This window comes from Panulirus ornatus, chromosome 17 (genome assembly GCF_036320965.1).
Source record: "Panulirus ornatus isolate Po-2019 chromosome 17, ASM3632096v1, whole genome shotgun sequence".
In the NCBI taxonomy this organism is placed as follows: Eukaryota; Metazoa; Arthropoda; class Malacostraca; order Decapoda; family Palinuridae; genus Panulirus; species Panulirus ornatus.
Window position 1 is genome coordinate 13,052,099 of NC_092240.1, and position 12,902 is coordinate 13,065,000.

At 43.8% G+C, this 12,902-nt stretch overlaps 1 protein-coding gene across 10 annotated transcripts in view; it reads right to left on the bottom strand.

Moving 5' to 3' along the window:
* SK (small conductance calcium-activated potassium channel) overlaps nt 1–12,902 on the bottom strand; it is an 821,538-nt gene that overhangs the window by 36,076 nt on the left and 772,560 nt on the right. For all 10 annotated transcript variants that reach the window (XM_071671924.1, XM_071671923.1, XM_071671926.1 and 7 more), the window contains 2 exons: nt 6,142–6,396; nt 94–260 (listed from right to left, as the gene is read on the bottom strand). In XM_071671924.1, coding sequence (XP_071528025.1) covers nt 94–260; nt 6,142–6,396 — 422 coding nt within the window. The remainder of the gene's footprint in view (nt 1–93; nt 261–6,141; nt 6,397–12,902) is intronic.

Here is a 12,902-nt window from a genome sequence, read left to right on the forward strand (position 1 = left end):
GCGTGTGTGTGCATGGTGGCTCGGTTGTCGTGGGGATGTGTTTGGTGACTTGTTTCCACTTGTGTGAGAGTCTGCGTGTTTGGTGTGACCTACCTCTCACACTGGCGGAGAGTCCACGAGGCAATGATCCACAGTGAGACCATGAACACAAGCAGGACTGTGCCCGGGCAAATGGTCATCAAGGTCTTGAGAACGAACCGCGTGTTGAAGTTGATTCTGTTCAGCGCTCCGATACTCCGGGACGACGCGTCCGTAAAAAGCTGTGGAGAGAGAAGAACACACATACGTGTACATATATATAGATATATATATATATATATATATATATCACGCGTTTATTGCAATGGGACATCGTAAGAGAGACTCTCAATGTACGCTGAAGGTTTGAAGGGGAATCCAATATTGATCTTAACGAATTGTGTTTCTTACTGAGGGTAAGACGATTGGAACTTTGGGTGCTGAAGAAATCGGCAGATATTCCTTGGCTATTTGGGGTTTAGGCCTATTAACCGCCAGGGTCATCAAAGGCCATCGAAATCTAAGTATAGCCACAAAGAGGAAGGATAGGAACGCCTTCCTTCTCAGGGGTTTAAGAGAGTTCTAAAGCCATACACGACCGCAAGATCCCCTGGACTGAGAATTTATAATACTTAGATGAGTTGAATCCCACACTGGTGATAGAAGGAGAAAGATTTTAGTGACGAAGGCATCAACTCTAAGATACAAGGAATTTTCAAGGGATGAGGAAAAGGGCAAAGGATGCTCAAAACCAGTTACTTAGAGGATCCAAAAACAGACATCTTTCTTTCATTTAGGAAAACACATGAATGACAATCAGAAGGAATCCATCTTTAACCAAGAAAGTGAAAGTTACAGAAAATGTCCGATAGTCGAAGGATCATCGGCGACGTAGCTCAGTGACCCCATACCATCCGAGGAGGACCAATTCATGGAATAACGCCCTTACTCTAGTACTGATCCCCCTGCCAGACACGATGAAACAAAGAGAAGAAACTCAGTGTACGTCTGTCTGGTTTCCTCCCTTCCTTTTATATCTGGAATCTGTGGTAACGCGGTGCCCCGGCAGCTGGGGTTGGAGCGGACAAGAGATAAGGGGGAAGGACGTGCTCTTTCCGGAGGGCTGGAATAGTTCCAGAATGAGTTCCGTCGAAGGCCTTCTGGTTGACAGGAGAGTAGCGGCCTGTTAGGGAACTTTTACACTCGGGGAGTCGGCGATGGAGGAGGAAAAGGAGAATTTCAGAGGTGGAGGAGGAGGGAAAGAAGATTGCCAAGAGATTCAGAGGAAAAGGGGAGTGGAAAGAAAAGGATTGGCAGGAGATTCGAAGGGGAAAAAAAGAAAATTTGAAAGGAAAGGAAGGAGAATCGCCTAGAAATTCTGAGAAAGGGGAATCTCAAGGAGAGGTAAGGAAGAAACCCTGGAGGGTCAGAGGAAGAGGAAAGCTCAAAGGGAAAGGAAGGTGGAGGCAAGGTTGACCAGAAGATTCTGAGAGAGGGAATAATCTCAAGGGAGGAGGAAAATGGAAGGAGGAGGATTGCCGGGATATTCTGGAAAAGAGGGAATCTCAAAGGGACCATGGAAAAGATTCCGAGAAATGAATCTCAAAGGACACAGAAGGTGGTGGAAGGGTTGCCAAGAGATTCAAAGAACAGGGAATCTCAAGGAAGGATGCTGGAAGGAAGATTTCTCTAAGATTCTCAGAGAGAGTTAATCGAGCGGCGATGTTTACACAGTGGTTGAAAAGATGTTATAGAGCCATGATAAGCATCATTGATCAGGGGGGTGGCGGTGGGGGGGACAAAAAAAAAAAAAGAGCCTTTGAAAGAGAAAATGAAATGGTTGGAAAAAAGTGAAATGGGATATGGCGATTTAGAGGAGGGAATAATGGTATGGGGAGGAAGGGAGTGTGGCGTTGGGGGGGGGGGGGGACCAATTAGGTCGTTCCTATAAGTTTAAAATGTCGTTCGAGGCTTTACTGCCAAAGACGGTGGATAGAAAACTGGAAACAGTCGAGCGAATGGAGACGGAGGAAGACACGCAAGACTTCCCACAAAGGACGACAAGAAGGCACGAGGGTTTTAAGAAGACTATGACAGCAACTCCGGCATAGACAAATGAAACTTGGGGGTTGCTTGGCTCCCATGAATGAATCTCCGGAAAGCAGAGGAAGAAGAGGAGGAGGAGGAGGCACCAAGCACCGCCGCAGGAGGTAATGGCACTCATTGGGAGCCCCTTGGATGACAGAGTTCCATCATGGTAGAATTACCGCTGATAGCTCTGTGGCGGTGTAGAGGAGAGAGCCATCCCTCCCTCCCTCTCCCCAGTGCCATTGCCACACTTTACAATCACGATCCATTTCATTGTCATTTTTCATTGGTACCTCCACAGCTTCTCTACGTCCCCAATCTTCTTCACAAGCCTTTACATTGAAGATGAAATTATATTCAAGTGACGTATATATATATATATATATATATATATATATATATATATATATATATATATATATATATTTTTTTTTTTTTTTTTTTTTTTTTTTTCCAAAGGAAGGAACAGAGAAGGGGGCTGGATGAGGATGTTTCCTCAGAGGCCCAGTCCTCTGTTCTTAACGCTACCTCGCTGATGCGGGAAATGGCGAATAGTATGAAAGAAAAAAAAAGAAAGATATATATATATTATCGGTTTGATTCAATTCTCATCAGATTTTCAGGAATACCCAAAGTTTGGAATTAATAACATGTACTATTTTGATACTGCAATATAGATCCTCCCTCACAAATACCTCCACCAGTGCAAAACAACTTTTGTTACGGTGGGAAAAAAGATTAGCTCTGGTGAAGGAAATCTTAGATAACAGCTTCATACTTTACATTAGCCACAGGAATCACCTGTTTTCTGAACAGCATTAAATCAAGCCTGTGTTACATATATGTTAATGACCTGTAGTAGATCAAGCTTACTCGTGCAAGACCACAGGGTTCGTGTATCGTAATTGCTCCATGATCACAAGTATCGTAGGATATCTGGCCTTCAATATGGTTTCTGGACCGAATTTACAAATGGAGGGCCTTTACTTGAACTAGACGTTTACATCAAAACTTGCAACTCTTTCAAAAAGCTCCAAAATTCCTGGATGGTCTCGAGATACAGCAATGATATATATATATATATATATATATATATATATATATATATATATATATATATATATATATATATATATATATATATATATATTTTTTTTTTTTTTTTTTTTTTTTTTTTTTTATACTTTGTCGCTGTTTCCCGCGTTTGCGAGGTAGCGCAAGGAAACAGACGAAAGAAATGGCCCAACCCCCCATACACACGTACATACACACGTCCACACACGCAAATATACATACCTACACAGCTTTCCATGGTTTACCCCAGACGCTTCACATGCCTTGATTCAATCCACTGACAGCACGTCAACCCCTGTATACCACATCGCTCCAATTCACTCTATTTCTTGCCCTCCTTTCACCCTCCTGCATGTTCAGGCCCCGATCACACAAAATCTTTTTCACTCCATCTTTCCACCTCCAATTTGGTCTCCCTCTTCTCCTCGTTCCCTCCACCTCCGACACATATATTCTTTTGGTCAATCTTTCCTCACTCATTCTCTCCATGTGCCCGAACCATTTCAAAACACCCTCTTCTGCTCTCTCAACCACGCTCTTTTTATTTCCACACATCTCTCTTACCCTTACGTTACTTACTCGATCAAACCACCTCACACCACACATTGTCCTCAAACATCTCATTTCCAGCACATCCATCCTCCTGCGCACAACTCTATCCATAGCCCACGCCTCGCAACCATACAACATTGTTGGAACCACTATTCCTTCAAACATACCCATTTTTGCTTTCCGAGATAATGTTCTCGACTTCCACACATTTTTCAAGGCTCCCAAAATTTTCGCCCCCTCCCCCACCCTATGATCCACTTCCGCTTCCATGGTTCCATCCGCTGACAGATCCACTCCCAGATATCTAAAACACTTCACTTCCTCCAGTTTTTCTCCATTCAAACTCACCTCCCAATTGACTTGACCCTCACCCCTACTGTACCTAATAACCTTGCTCTTATTCACATTTACTCTTAACTTTCTTCTTCCACACACTTTACCAAACTCAGTCACCAGCTTCTGCAGTTTCTCACATGAATCAGCCACCAGCGCTGTATCATCAGCGAACAACAACTGACTCACTTCCCAAGCTCTCTCATCCCCAACAGACTTCATACTTGCCCCTCTTTCCAGGACTCTTGCATTTACCTCCCTAACAACCCCATCCATAAACAAATTAAACAACCATGGAGACATCACACACCCCTGCCGCAAACCTACATTCACTGAGAACCAATCACTTTCCTCTCTTCCTACACGCACACATGCCTTACATCCTCGATAAAAACTTTTCACTGCTTCTAACAACTTGCCTCCCACACCATATATTCCCAATACCTTCCACAGAGCATCTCTATCAACTCTATCATATGCCTTCTCCAGATCCATAAATGCCACATACAAATCCATTTGCTTTTCTAAGTATTTCTCACATACATTCTTCAAAGCAAACACCTGATCCACACATCCTCTACCACTTCTGAAACCGCACTGCTCTTCCCCAATCTGATGCTCTGTACATGCCTTCACCCTCTCAATCAATACCCTCCCATATAATTTACCAGGAATACTCAACAAACTTATACCTCTGTAATTTGAGCACTCACTCTTATCCCCTTTGCCTTTGTACAATGGCACTATGCACGCATTCCGCCAATCCTCAGGCACCTCACCATGAGTCATACATACATTAAATAACCTTACCAACCAGTCAACAATACAGTCACCCCCTTTTTTAATAAATTCCACTGCAATACCATCCAAACCTGCTGCCTTGCCGGCTTTCATCTTCCGCAAAGCTTTTACTACCTCTTCTCTGTTTACCAAATCATTTTCCCCAACCCTCTCACTTTGCACACCACCTCGACCAAAACACCCTATATCTGCCACTCTGTCATCAGACACATTCAACAAACCTTCAAAATACTCATTCCATCTCCTTCTCACATCACCACTACTTGTTATCACCTCCCCATTTACGCCCTTCACTGAAGTTCCCATTTGCTCCCTTGTCTTACGCACCCTATTTACCTCCTTCCAGAACATCTTTTTATTCTCCCTAAAATTTACTGATAGTCTCTCACCCCAACTCTCATTTGCCCTTTTTTTCACCTCTTGCACCTTTCTCTTGACCTCCTGTCTCTTTCTTTTATACTTCTCCCACTCAATTGCATTTTTTCCCTGCAAAAATCGTCCAAATGCCTCTCTCTTCTCTTTCACTAATACTCTCACTTCTTCATCCCACCACTCACTACCCTTTCTAAACAGCCCACCTCCCACTCTTCTCATGCCACAAGCATCTTTTGCGCAATCCATCACTGATTCCCTAAATACATCCCATTCCTCCCCCACTCCCCTTACTTCCATTGTTCTCACCTTTTTCCATTCTGTACACAGTCTCTCCTGGTACTTCCCCACACAGGTCTCCTTCCCAAGCTCACTCACTCTCACCACCTTCTTCACCCCAACATTCACTCCTCTTTTCTGAAAACCCATACCAATCTTCACCTTAGCCTCCACAAGATAATGATCAGACATCCCTCCAGTTGCACCTCTCAGCACATTAACATCCAAATTATATATATATATATATATATATATATATATATATATATTCTTTTTTTTTTAATACTATTCGCCATTTCCCGCATTAGCAAAGTAGCGTTAGGAACAGAGGACTGGGCCTTTGAGGGAATATCCTCACCTGGCCCCCTTCTCTGTTCCTTCTCTTGGAAAATTAAAAAAAAAAAAAAACGAGAGGGGAGGATTTCCAGCCACTCGCTCCCTCCCCTTTTAGTCGCCTTCTACGACACGCAGGGAATACGTGGGAAGTATTCTTTCTCCCCTATCCCCAGGGATAATATATATATATATATATATATATATATATATATATATATATATATATATATATATATATATATATATATATATATATATATATATATAATCAAGATGACCTTAACTGACCTTTGAATGTAGCAGCATGACCCTACATATGAGGTAGAGCCGGAGGAACATGGGAAGGGAGAGGGTGACGTCGATGGGGACCCACTGCGAGTCCTCCATCCCTCCGTGGTTCGAGAGCTTGGTGGTCCAGTAGAAGTAGTACTCCCCCGGGATAGGATGGACGGCGCAGATAATGAGCTCCATGGCTATCCTGGCGATGCGCTGCCACGTCATAGCGATGCGCCAGTCGTCCGCGCAGTTGTCGATCATGAACAGCTGTAGGGGGTAAGAGAGAGAGATGATGATGGTGGTGGAGGAGGAAGCGCATTTTGAAGACCAGAAGAGGACTGAAGGACAGGAGATGGCTTTGGACGAAAATGGGAAGACTGCAATTGGTGTTTGGAGATGGGGGAAGAAATGATGTGTGATACGTGGGCAGCAAAGCAGGTAGTGGTTAAGGAGGTAATCAATAGGATGTCTGTGGAGATCATGGAGGGAACTGATGGGCGATATGAGGACAACAAGAGTAGGTACTGACGAAGGAGTTACTTAATTGCAAGTCTAAGGAGTTCTGATTAGCAACAGAGGCCAAAACGTTTCATGCAGAGGATGTTTACATAGTTTTTTTCAAGAGTCTATTAACGATTTCATGAGAATACGTTTACTTAGAGTTCTCTGCAGAAATGAAGAGTATATATATAAAAAAAAGGATACTAAACACGGAACAGAGACTCTGTGTTCCAGATATAACTCACTCTGAGGTTTACGACCTCCTCGGAACAGGGAATGAAGAGCTTTGTAGTCATCTCATAAAGTCAGAAGATTAAACAGGTAAACAAAACATTCTCAATGACCAGACGAGATAACCGAGATTGTAGGTAACCAGCTTGAATAATAGCTTTGAGACTGTGCGTAATTTATTGTATGGAGAAAAGGGAATTTCATCTTAGGGTGTGAAAGTGCAAATATTTGATAGAAGAAACTATTTAAGACTGAAGGAGAACGAATGAGCTTTGAAGACGCAAGTTGAAAATTCATCGTCATCATAGGAAAGTTTAACCAAATCAGCACGAGTTGTTTGAATATATATAAACTTATTATAGGAAAAGTTTAATGAAATATTGACAGATGCTGAAGCCTAGATTAGCTCATATTCTCTGCGAAAATCAGAGAAATATCTTCTTTTGAGTTAACAAATTTGAGTTTGAAGAGTGACGAAAATGTTGATCGAATGAAAGTGTATACTTTTTTCTCTGTTGATGGAGAAATATTTTGATATTTACAGAAAATCTGTCGTTAAAGAGTAGACAGATAATATTCATGGCTTCTGAAAAAAATCAAGAAAATCATTATATATTCCCTTATGAAAGACAACCATGAAATACAAATAGTCATGCAAAGAGAAGAACAAATAAAACTTTAAATATCGTAAATTTAAGGTCTTGAATAATAATAATGCAGAAGTTCCAATTTATATGAAGTCTCTTTGCAAGACGTGTATGTCTGTACGTCTTGGAAACAAGAGGCGTGACGGCTAAATGGTGCATGAGGACCAATTCGTGATGGAACACCCTTCAGCTCGGGTAGGGAGCGGAAGGTGGCACGAAAGGTTCTCGAGAAACAGGAAGAGAAGAGCTGGAAACGAGAAGGAGGAGGGAAAAACCCTGGAAAGGGAGGGGAAAACATAGGAAGAATGAGAAGAAGACCTGGAGAAGAAAGATGGGGAGGACTTGGAAAGAAAGGAGGTGAAGACCTGAGGAGGAGAAGAAGACCTGGAGAGAAAGAGGGGGAGGACTTGGAGAGAAAGGAGGTGAAGACCTGAGGAGGAGAAGAAGACCTGGAGAAGAAAGAGGGGGAGGACTTGGAAAGAAAGGAGGTGAATACCTGAGGAGGAGAAGAAGACCTGGAGAAGAGAGAAGGGGAGGACTTAGAAAGAAAGGTGGTGAAGACCTGAGGAGGAGAAGAAGACCTGGAGAAGAAAGAGGGGGAGGACTTGGAAAGAAAGGAGGTGAAGACCTGAGGAGGAGGAGAAGAAGACCTGGAAAAAGGACGAAGAGGAGAAGAAGAACGGGAAAGAAAGATAGAGAAAAAGTCCTGGAAAGTACGAAGGAAAAAAGGACCAAGAAAGGAGCAGGAGGAGACCTGGTAAGGAAAGAAGAAAGAAGGCCTAAGAAGAAGAGGAGGAGGAAGAAAAAAAAATCGTTAAAGAAAGATTGAGAACATCTGAAAAGGAGGAGGCAAGACCTGAAAAATAAGCAGAAAAGACCTGGAAAGGAGGAGAAAGTGACACCGATGACTGGTATAAGGGTAGGGAAAGAGAGAATAAACAGCACAGGACAGCAAGAAGGAACAATAATCCCTGGCAGGGACCAGGAGAAATGTCGTGGAATCGGAAATCCTTTAGCTCTATGAAGTATTACCTTGATGTGGGTAAAGGTTCAGTGACTGGGTAAATATGAAGGAGTGCGTGTGTATATATTTGTACTCATATGTGCCTGTGTATCTGATTGTAACTGTGTAAGCATACATGCATGTATGTATATATATATATATATATATATATATATATATATATATATATATATATATATATATATATATATATGTTTATGTATGTCTCAGTGTGTAAGTGCTTATATGTGCTTATTATGCACGGGCGTGTTTTTGTGTACGTTTGTATATGCTGGGATCTGAATATTTAAGTCAGTCCCTCTGTATGTATACTATATACATACACACGTATATAAACGCTATGCAGCAACAGCCTAGAATAACTTCGACACAAGAACCAAGCTGTATTTCCCTATAAAATGTAATAGACCGATACAGACAACTGTAAGATGAAATTCGTAACCGTTACAGACTGCAGAGAAATAGAATTTGTTACGCCACAGACGATATAACACGATTTCTTAAAAGGAACGAGACAAAAAAATGTGAACTATATATAAAGATTCAGTGAGGCAAAAATGAAAGCTGTGGGCCATTATGTAACCAACGATTCACACGGTTCGTTTCAGACGAAAGATTCGACTTTATGACGCTTCACAAGATCCGAACATAAACTCAAAGGGAGAGGAAGTTTAAAGACTGGTGTAGGGGGCTCTGGCTGTTGCACAAGTATGAGAGAGAGAGAGAGAGAGAGAGAGAGAGAGAGAGAGAGAGAGAGAGAGAGAGAGAGAGAGAGAGAGAGAGAGAGACGCAAAACAATATGAGAAGAAAATGGTGTCAGAACTTTAGGGCCACGCATGAGGGAGAATATTTGAAAAAAATCGTGGTTCAATAGAATGAACAGAGAAAGAGAGAGACCAAGTAAGAAGGAGAAGGAAACACTAAGGAATAACAAACACTTCGAGATTAAGAAAGAGTTATACTGTAAGTAAAATACGAAGACCAGGGGTAGGAGGTTAAGACACTGTATAATAAATATTTTCTGTGTAGGATGATGCAAAGACAGAACAAAAGTTGAATGTAAAAGAAGAGAAAAAAAAAAAGAGGATGAAGGAAATAAGTAAGAATAGACAGACGAATTGTAATGATGGCGTGGAGAAAGAGGATGGTAAGACATAGCCCTGGCGAAAGCCAAATGAAGGTGTGGCGGTGCGGGAGGGAGAGTAATTGCCCTGTGAAAGACAAATGGAAAGGAGAGGCAGCGAGCGGCTGAACCCTGATGATGCATCGACAGCCTGGCAGGACTCACGGAGGAGGAGGCCACGGGGTCGTGATGAGAAGAGGAGGGAGGAAGATGAGAGTCACACGCACAGGAAAGAGGCCACAGGGATGTGTTGCGAGTCCCACACGCACAGGAAAGAGGCCACAGGGATGTGTTGCGAGTCCCACACACACAGGAAAGAGGCCACAGGGATGTGTTGCGAGTCCCACACACAAGAAAGAGGCCACAGGGATGTGTTGCGAGTCTCACACACACAGGAAAGAGGCCACAGGGATGTGCTGCGAGTCTCACACACAAGAGGCCACAGCGATGTGTTGCGAGTCTCACACACACACACAGGAAAGAGGCCACAGGGATGTGTTGCGAGTCTCACACACACAGGAAAGAGGCCACAGGGATGTGTTGCGAGTCTCACACACACAGGCAAGAGGCCATATGGATGTGTTGCGAGTCCCACACACAAGAAAGAGGCCACAGGGATGTGTTGCGAGTCTCACACACACACACACACAGGAAAGAGGCCACATGGATGTGTTGCGAGTCCCACACACAAGAGGCCACAGCGATGTGTTGCGAGTCTCTCACACACAAGAAAGAGGCCACAGGGATGTGTTGCGAGTCTCACACACAAGAAAGAGGCCACAGGGATGTGTTGCGAGTCTCACACACACAGGAAAGAGGCTACAGGGATGTGTTGAGAGTCCCGACCAACCTACCTACCTACGAGTACCTACGACGAAATCGTGGCGAGTGGCAGCACAAAGACACAAGACTCACCGAGCCATCTTGCCCTGACGAATACTATTGTTTTGTCGCTACCCACCGCGCGCAGATAATCGTCAAATCCTGCCCTCATCTGGAACTGTCTTCGACCTTACAGCATTTTCTAGTACATCTTTCTAGACAGTTGTCCTCCATGTATAGTCATATGTATCATAGTAGTGTAATGAATAACCTTTCCGAATATTCTTCTGGACTCGTGTATTCATTCAACTGCTGTCCATTCACTCATCTGGACTCGTGTATTCATTCAACTGCTGTCCATTCACTCATCTGGACTCGTGTATTCATTCAACTGCCGTCCATTCACTCATCTGGACTCGTGTATTCATTCAACTGCCTGAATCTTTTTCTGATATCCTTCATGGTATTATTTCAGACTTATTAATGCTGTTCCTACCTGGTCGAGATGCCTGTAGCTCCAGGACATTATTCACGATGCCCTTAATTGGCTGGCGTGCATAGTCTCTCTCTCTCTCTCTCTCTCTCTCTCTCTCTCTCTCTCTCTCTCTCTCTCTCTCTCTCTAAGCTGAAGAGTATTCGAGTTCTTTCAGCCTCTCATGTTGGTTCACATGTTGCATACCCTCGATCTAGCTTGTGAAAGTGTTCCTGTGAAGTGCTTGTGAAGTGTTCTCAATCCCCTAACTTGTTTATTTCCACTAGGACTGACAAGCTACAAAGTCATGATGGAAGGGGTGGGAATGGGGAGGATTTACCTCGAAGGAAGCCATAGGTTGGAAATGGGAGGGGGGTGGAGGTTCACAAAGGAAAGGTGACTACACAGGGCCGTAATGGGAAGGGGAACCTCACGCAGGATGGTGTGGCCACAGGACCGTGATGGAATGGGAAGACTCACACGGGAAGATGGCCACAGGGTAATGATGGGAAAGGGGTAAACTCACGTGGCCAAGTGGCCATAGGGGTAGTGATGGTAAGGGACCCCCACACAGGAGAGTGGCCACAGTGTAGTGATGGGAATAGAGAGAGACTCCCACAGGAAATTGACCAGATGGCCACAGGGTCGTGATAGCAAGAGAGAGGGGGAGACTTACACAGGAAGCCAGTGGCCACAGAGCTGTGATGGGTGAACTGCGACGAAGCGCACCACTGCAAGCTTCGTCAGTGGCCCCCTGAAGATTTATTGTCTTGTTTACACTGGACAAATTACGGGGGGGAAAGAGCCTCAATTCATCAGTGGCATTTAGCAAGACAGGAAAATAGAACGACTCCTAAGAGACCCGGTATGGACTTTATTATTTATTCCGCTTGCGTTATCATACCCCCAGCTTATTGAAGACGAGATCAAAAAAAAAAAATAAAGGAAAATCAAGACCGATAGAATGATTTGGTCTGTGTCAAACGCGAAGAGGAAGCATTTGGGCGAATTCTGTACTAGTAATATAAAAGAGGACTTGATGGTACAGCATTATGCTTTTCGACCAGCTCTACCTTATCCTTATGTTTTGCATGATGCACTGGTAGCCAGATCGCAAATGGAACACGAAGATCCAAGCGTTTCTGTCATGATTCACATCGTCAGAGGAGCAGAAATAAATGTTTTGAATGATGGCATGACGTCAAAGCCCCGCCCCCCATGGTCACAATGACCAGACTCTCAGCTAAAACAAAAAAAAAAAAAAAAAACCCATCGACTGTATTACGAAAACCGGGAAATACATAAATCAGAACTACCACTTAACCCCTCCCTCCTATGACCTTGCACAAGACCTTTCTGGCCCCTCGACATGATCTCCAATTGCCCAGAACAAATATCAGGCCATTCTACCCAAGGGTCGTACCACCGCGTTCATGGGTCGTACCGTGCTACTCAAGGGTCGTACCGTCCTGTTCAACGGTCGTACCGTTCAGCTCAAGGATCGTACCGTCCTGTTCAACGGTCGTAACGTTCAGCTCAAGGGTCGTAACACGGCGCACAAGGGTCGTACCATCGTCACGTCCAGCTCGAGAGGTTAACTTATATAGAGAACAAGCACGTAAAACGAGCACAAGCAGTGCTTGCAGCGACAGGTGCTGGTAACACCAGACATATAGGCTGACTGGAGATGACCCAACAGTTGTTCTCTGGGGTCAAAAAGTATTTCGATCAATTACCAGAGTTACAATATACTTAACAACTTATGACCACTGCATTAACCTTTCCCAGTGGGGGGGAAATCTTACACTCTCATTCTTCGTGCCAACATTCAAGCCAGCGATTCCCAGTCGGTGTGTTGTGGCACCATGGGCGTGACACAGACATCTCACAGGGTGGGGTGTGTCTATTAGCACCTTAGAGCATCCTAGTCATCTCTCAAGAGTGTCTGTTAGC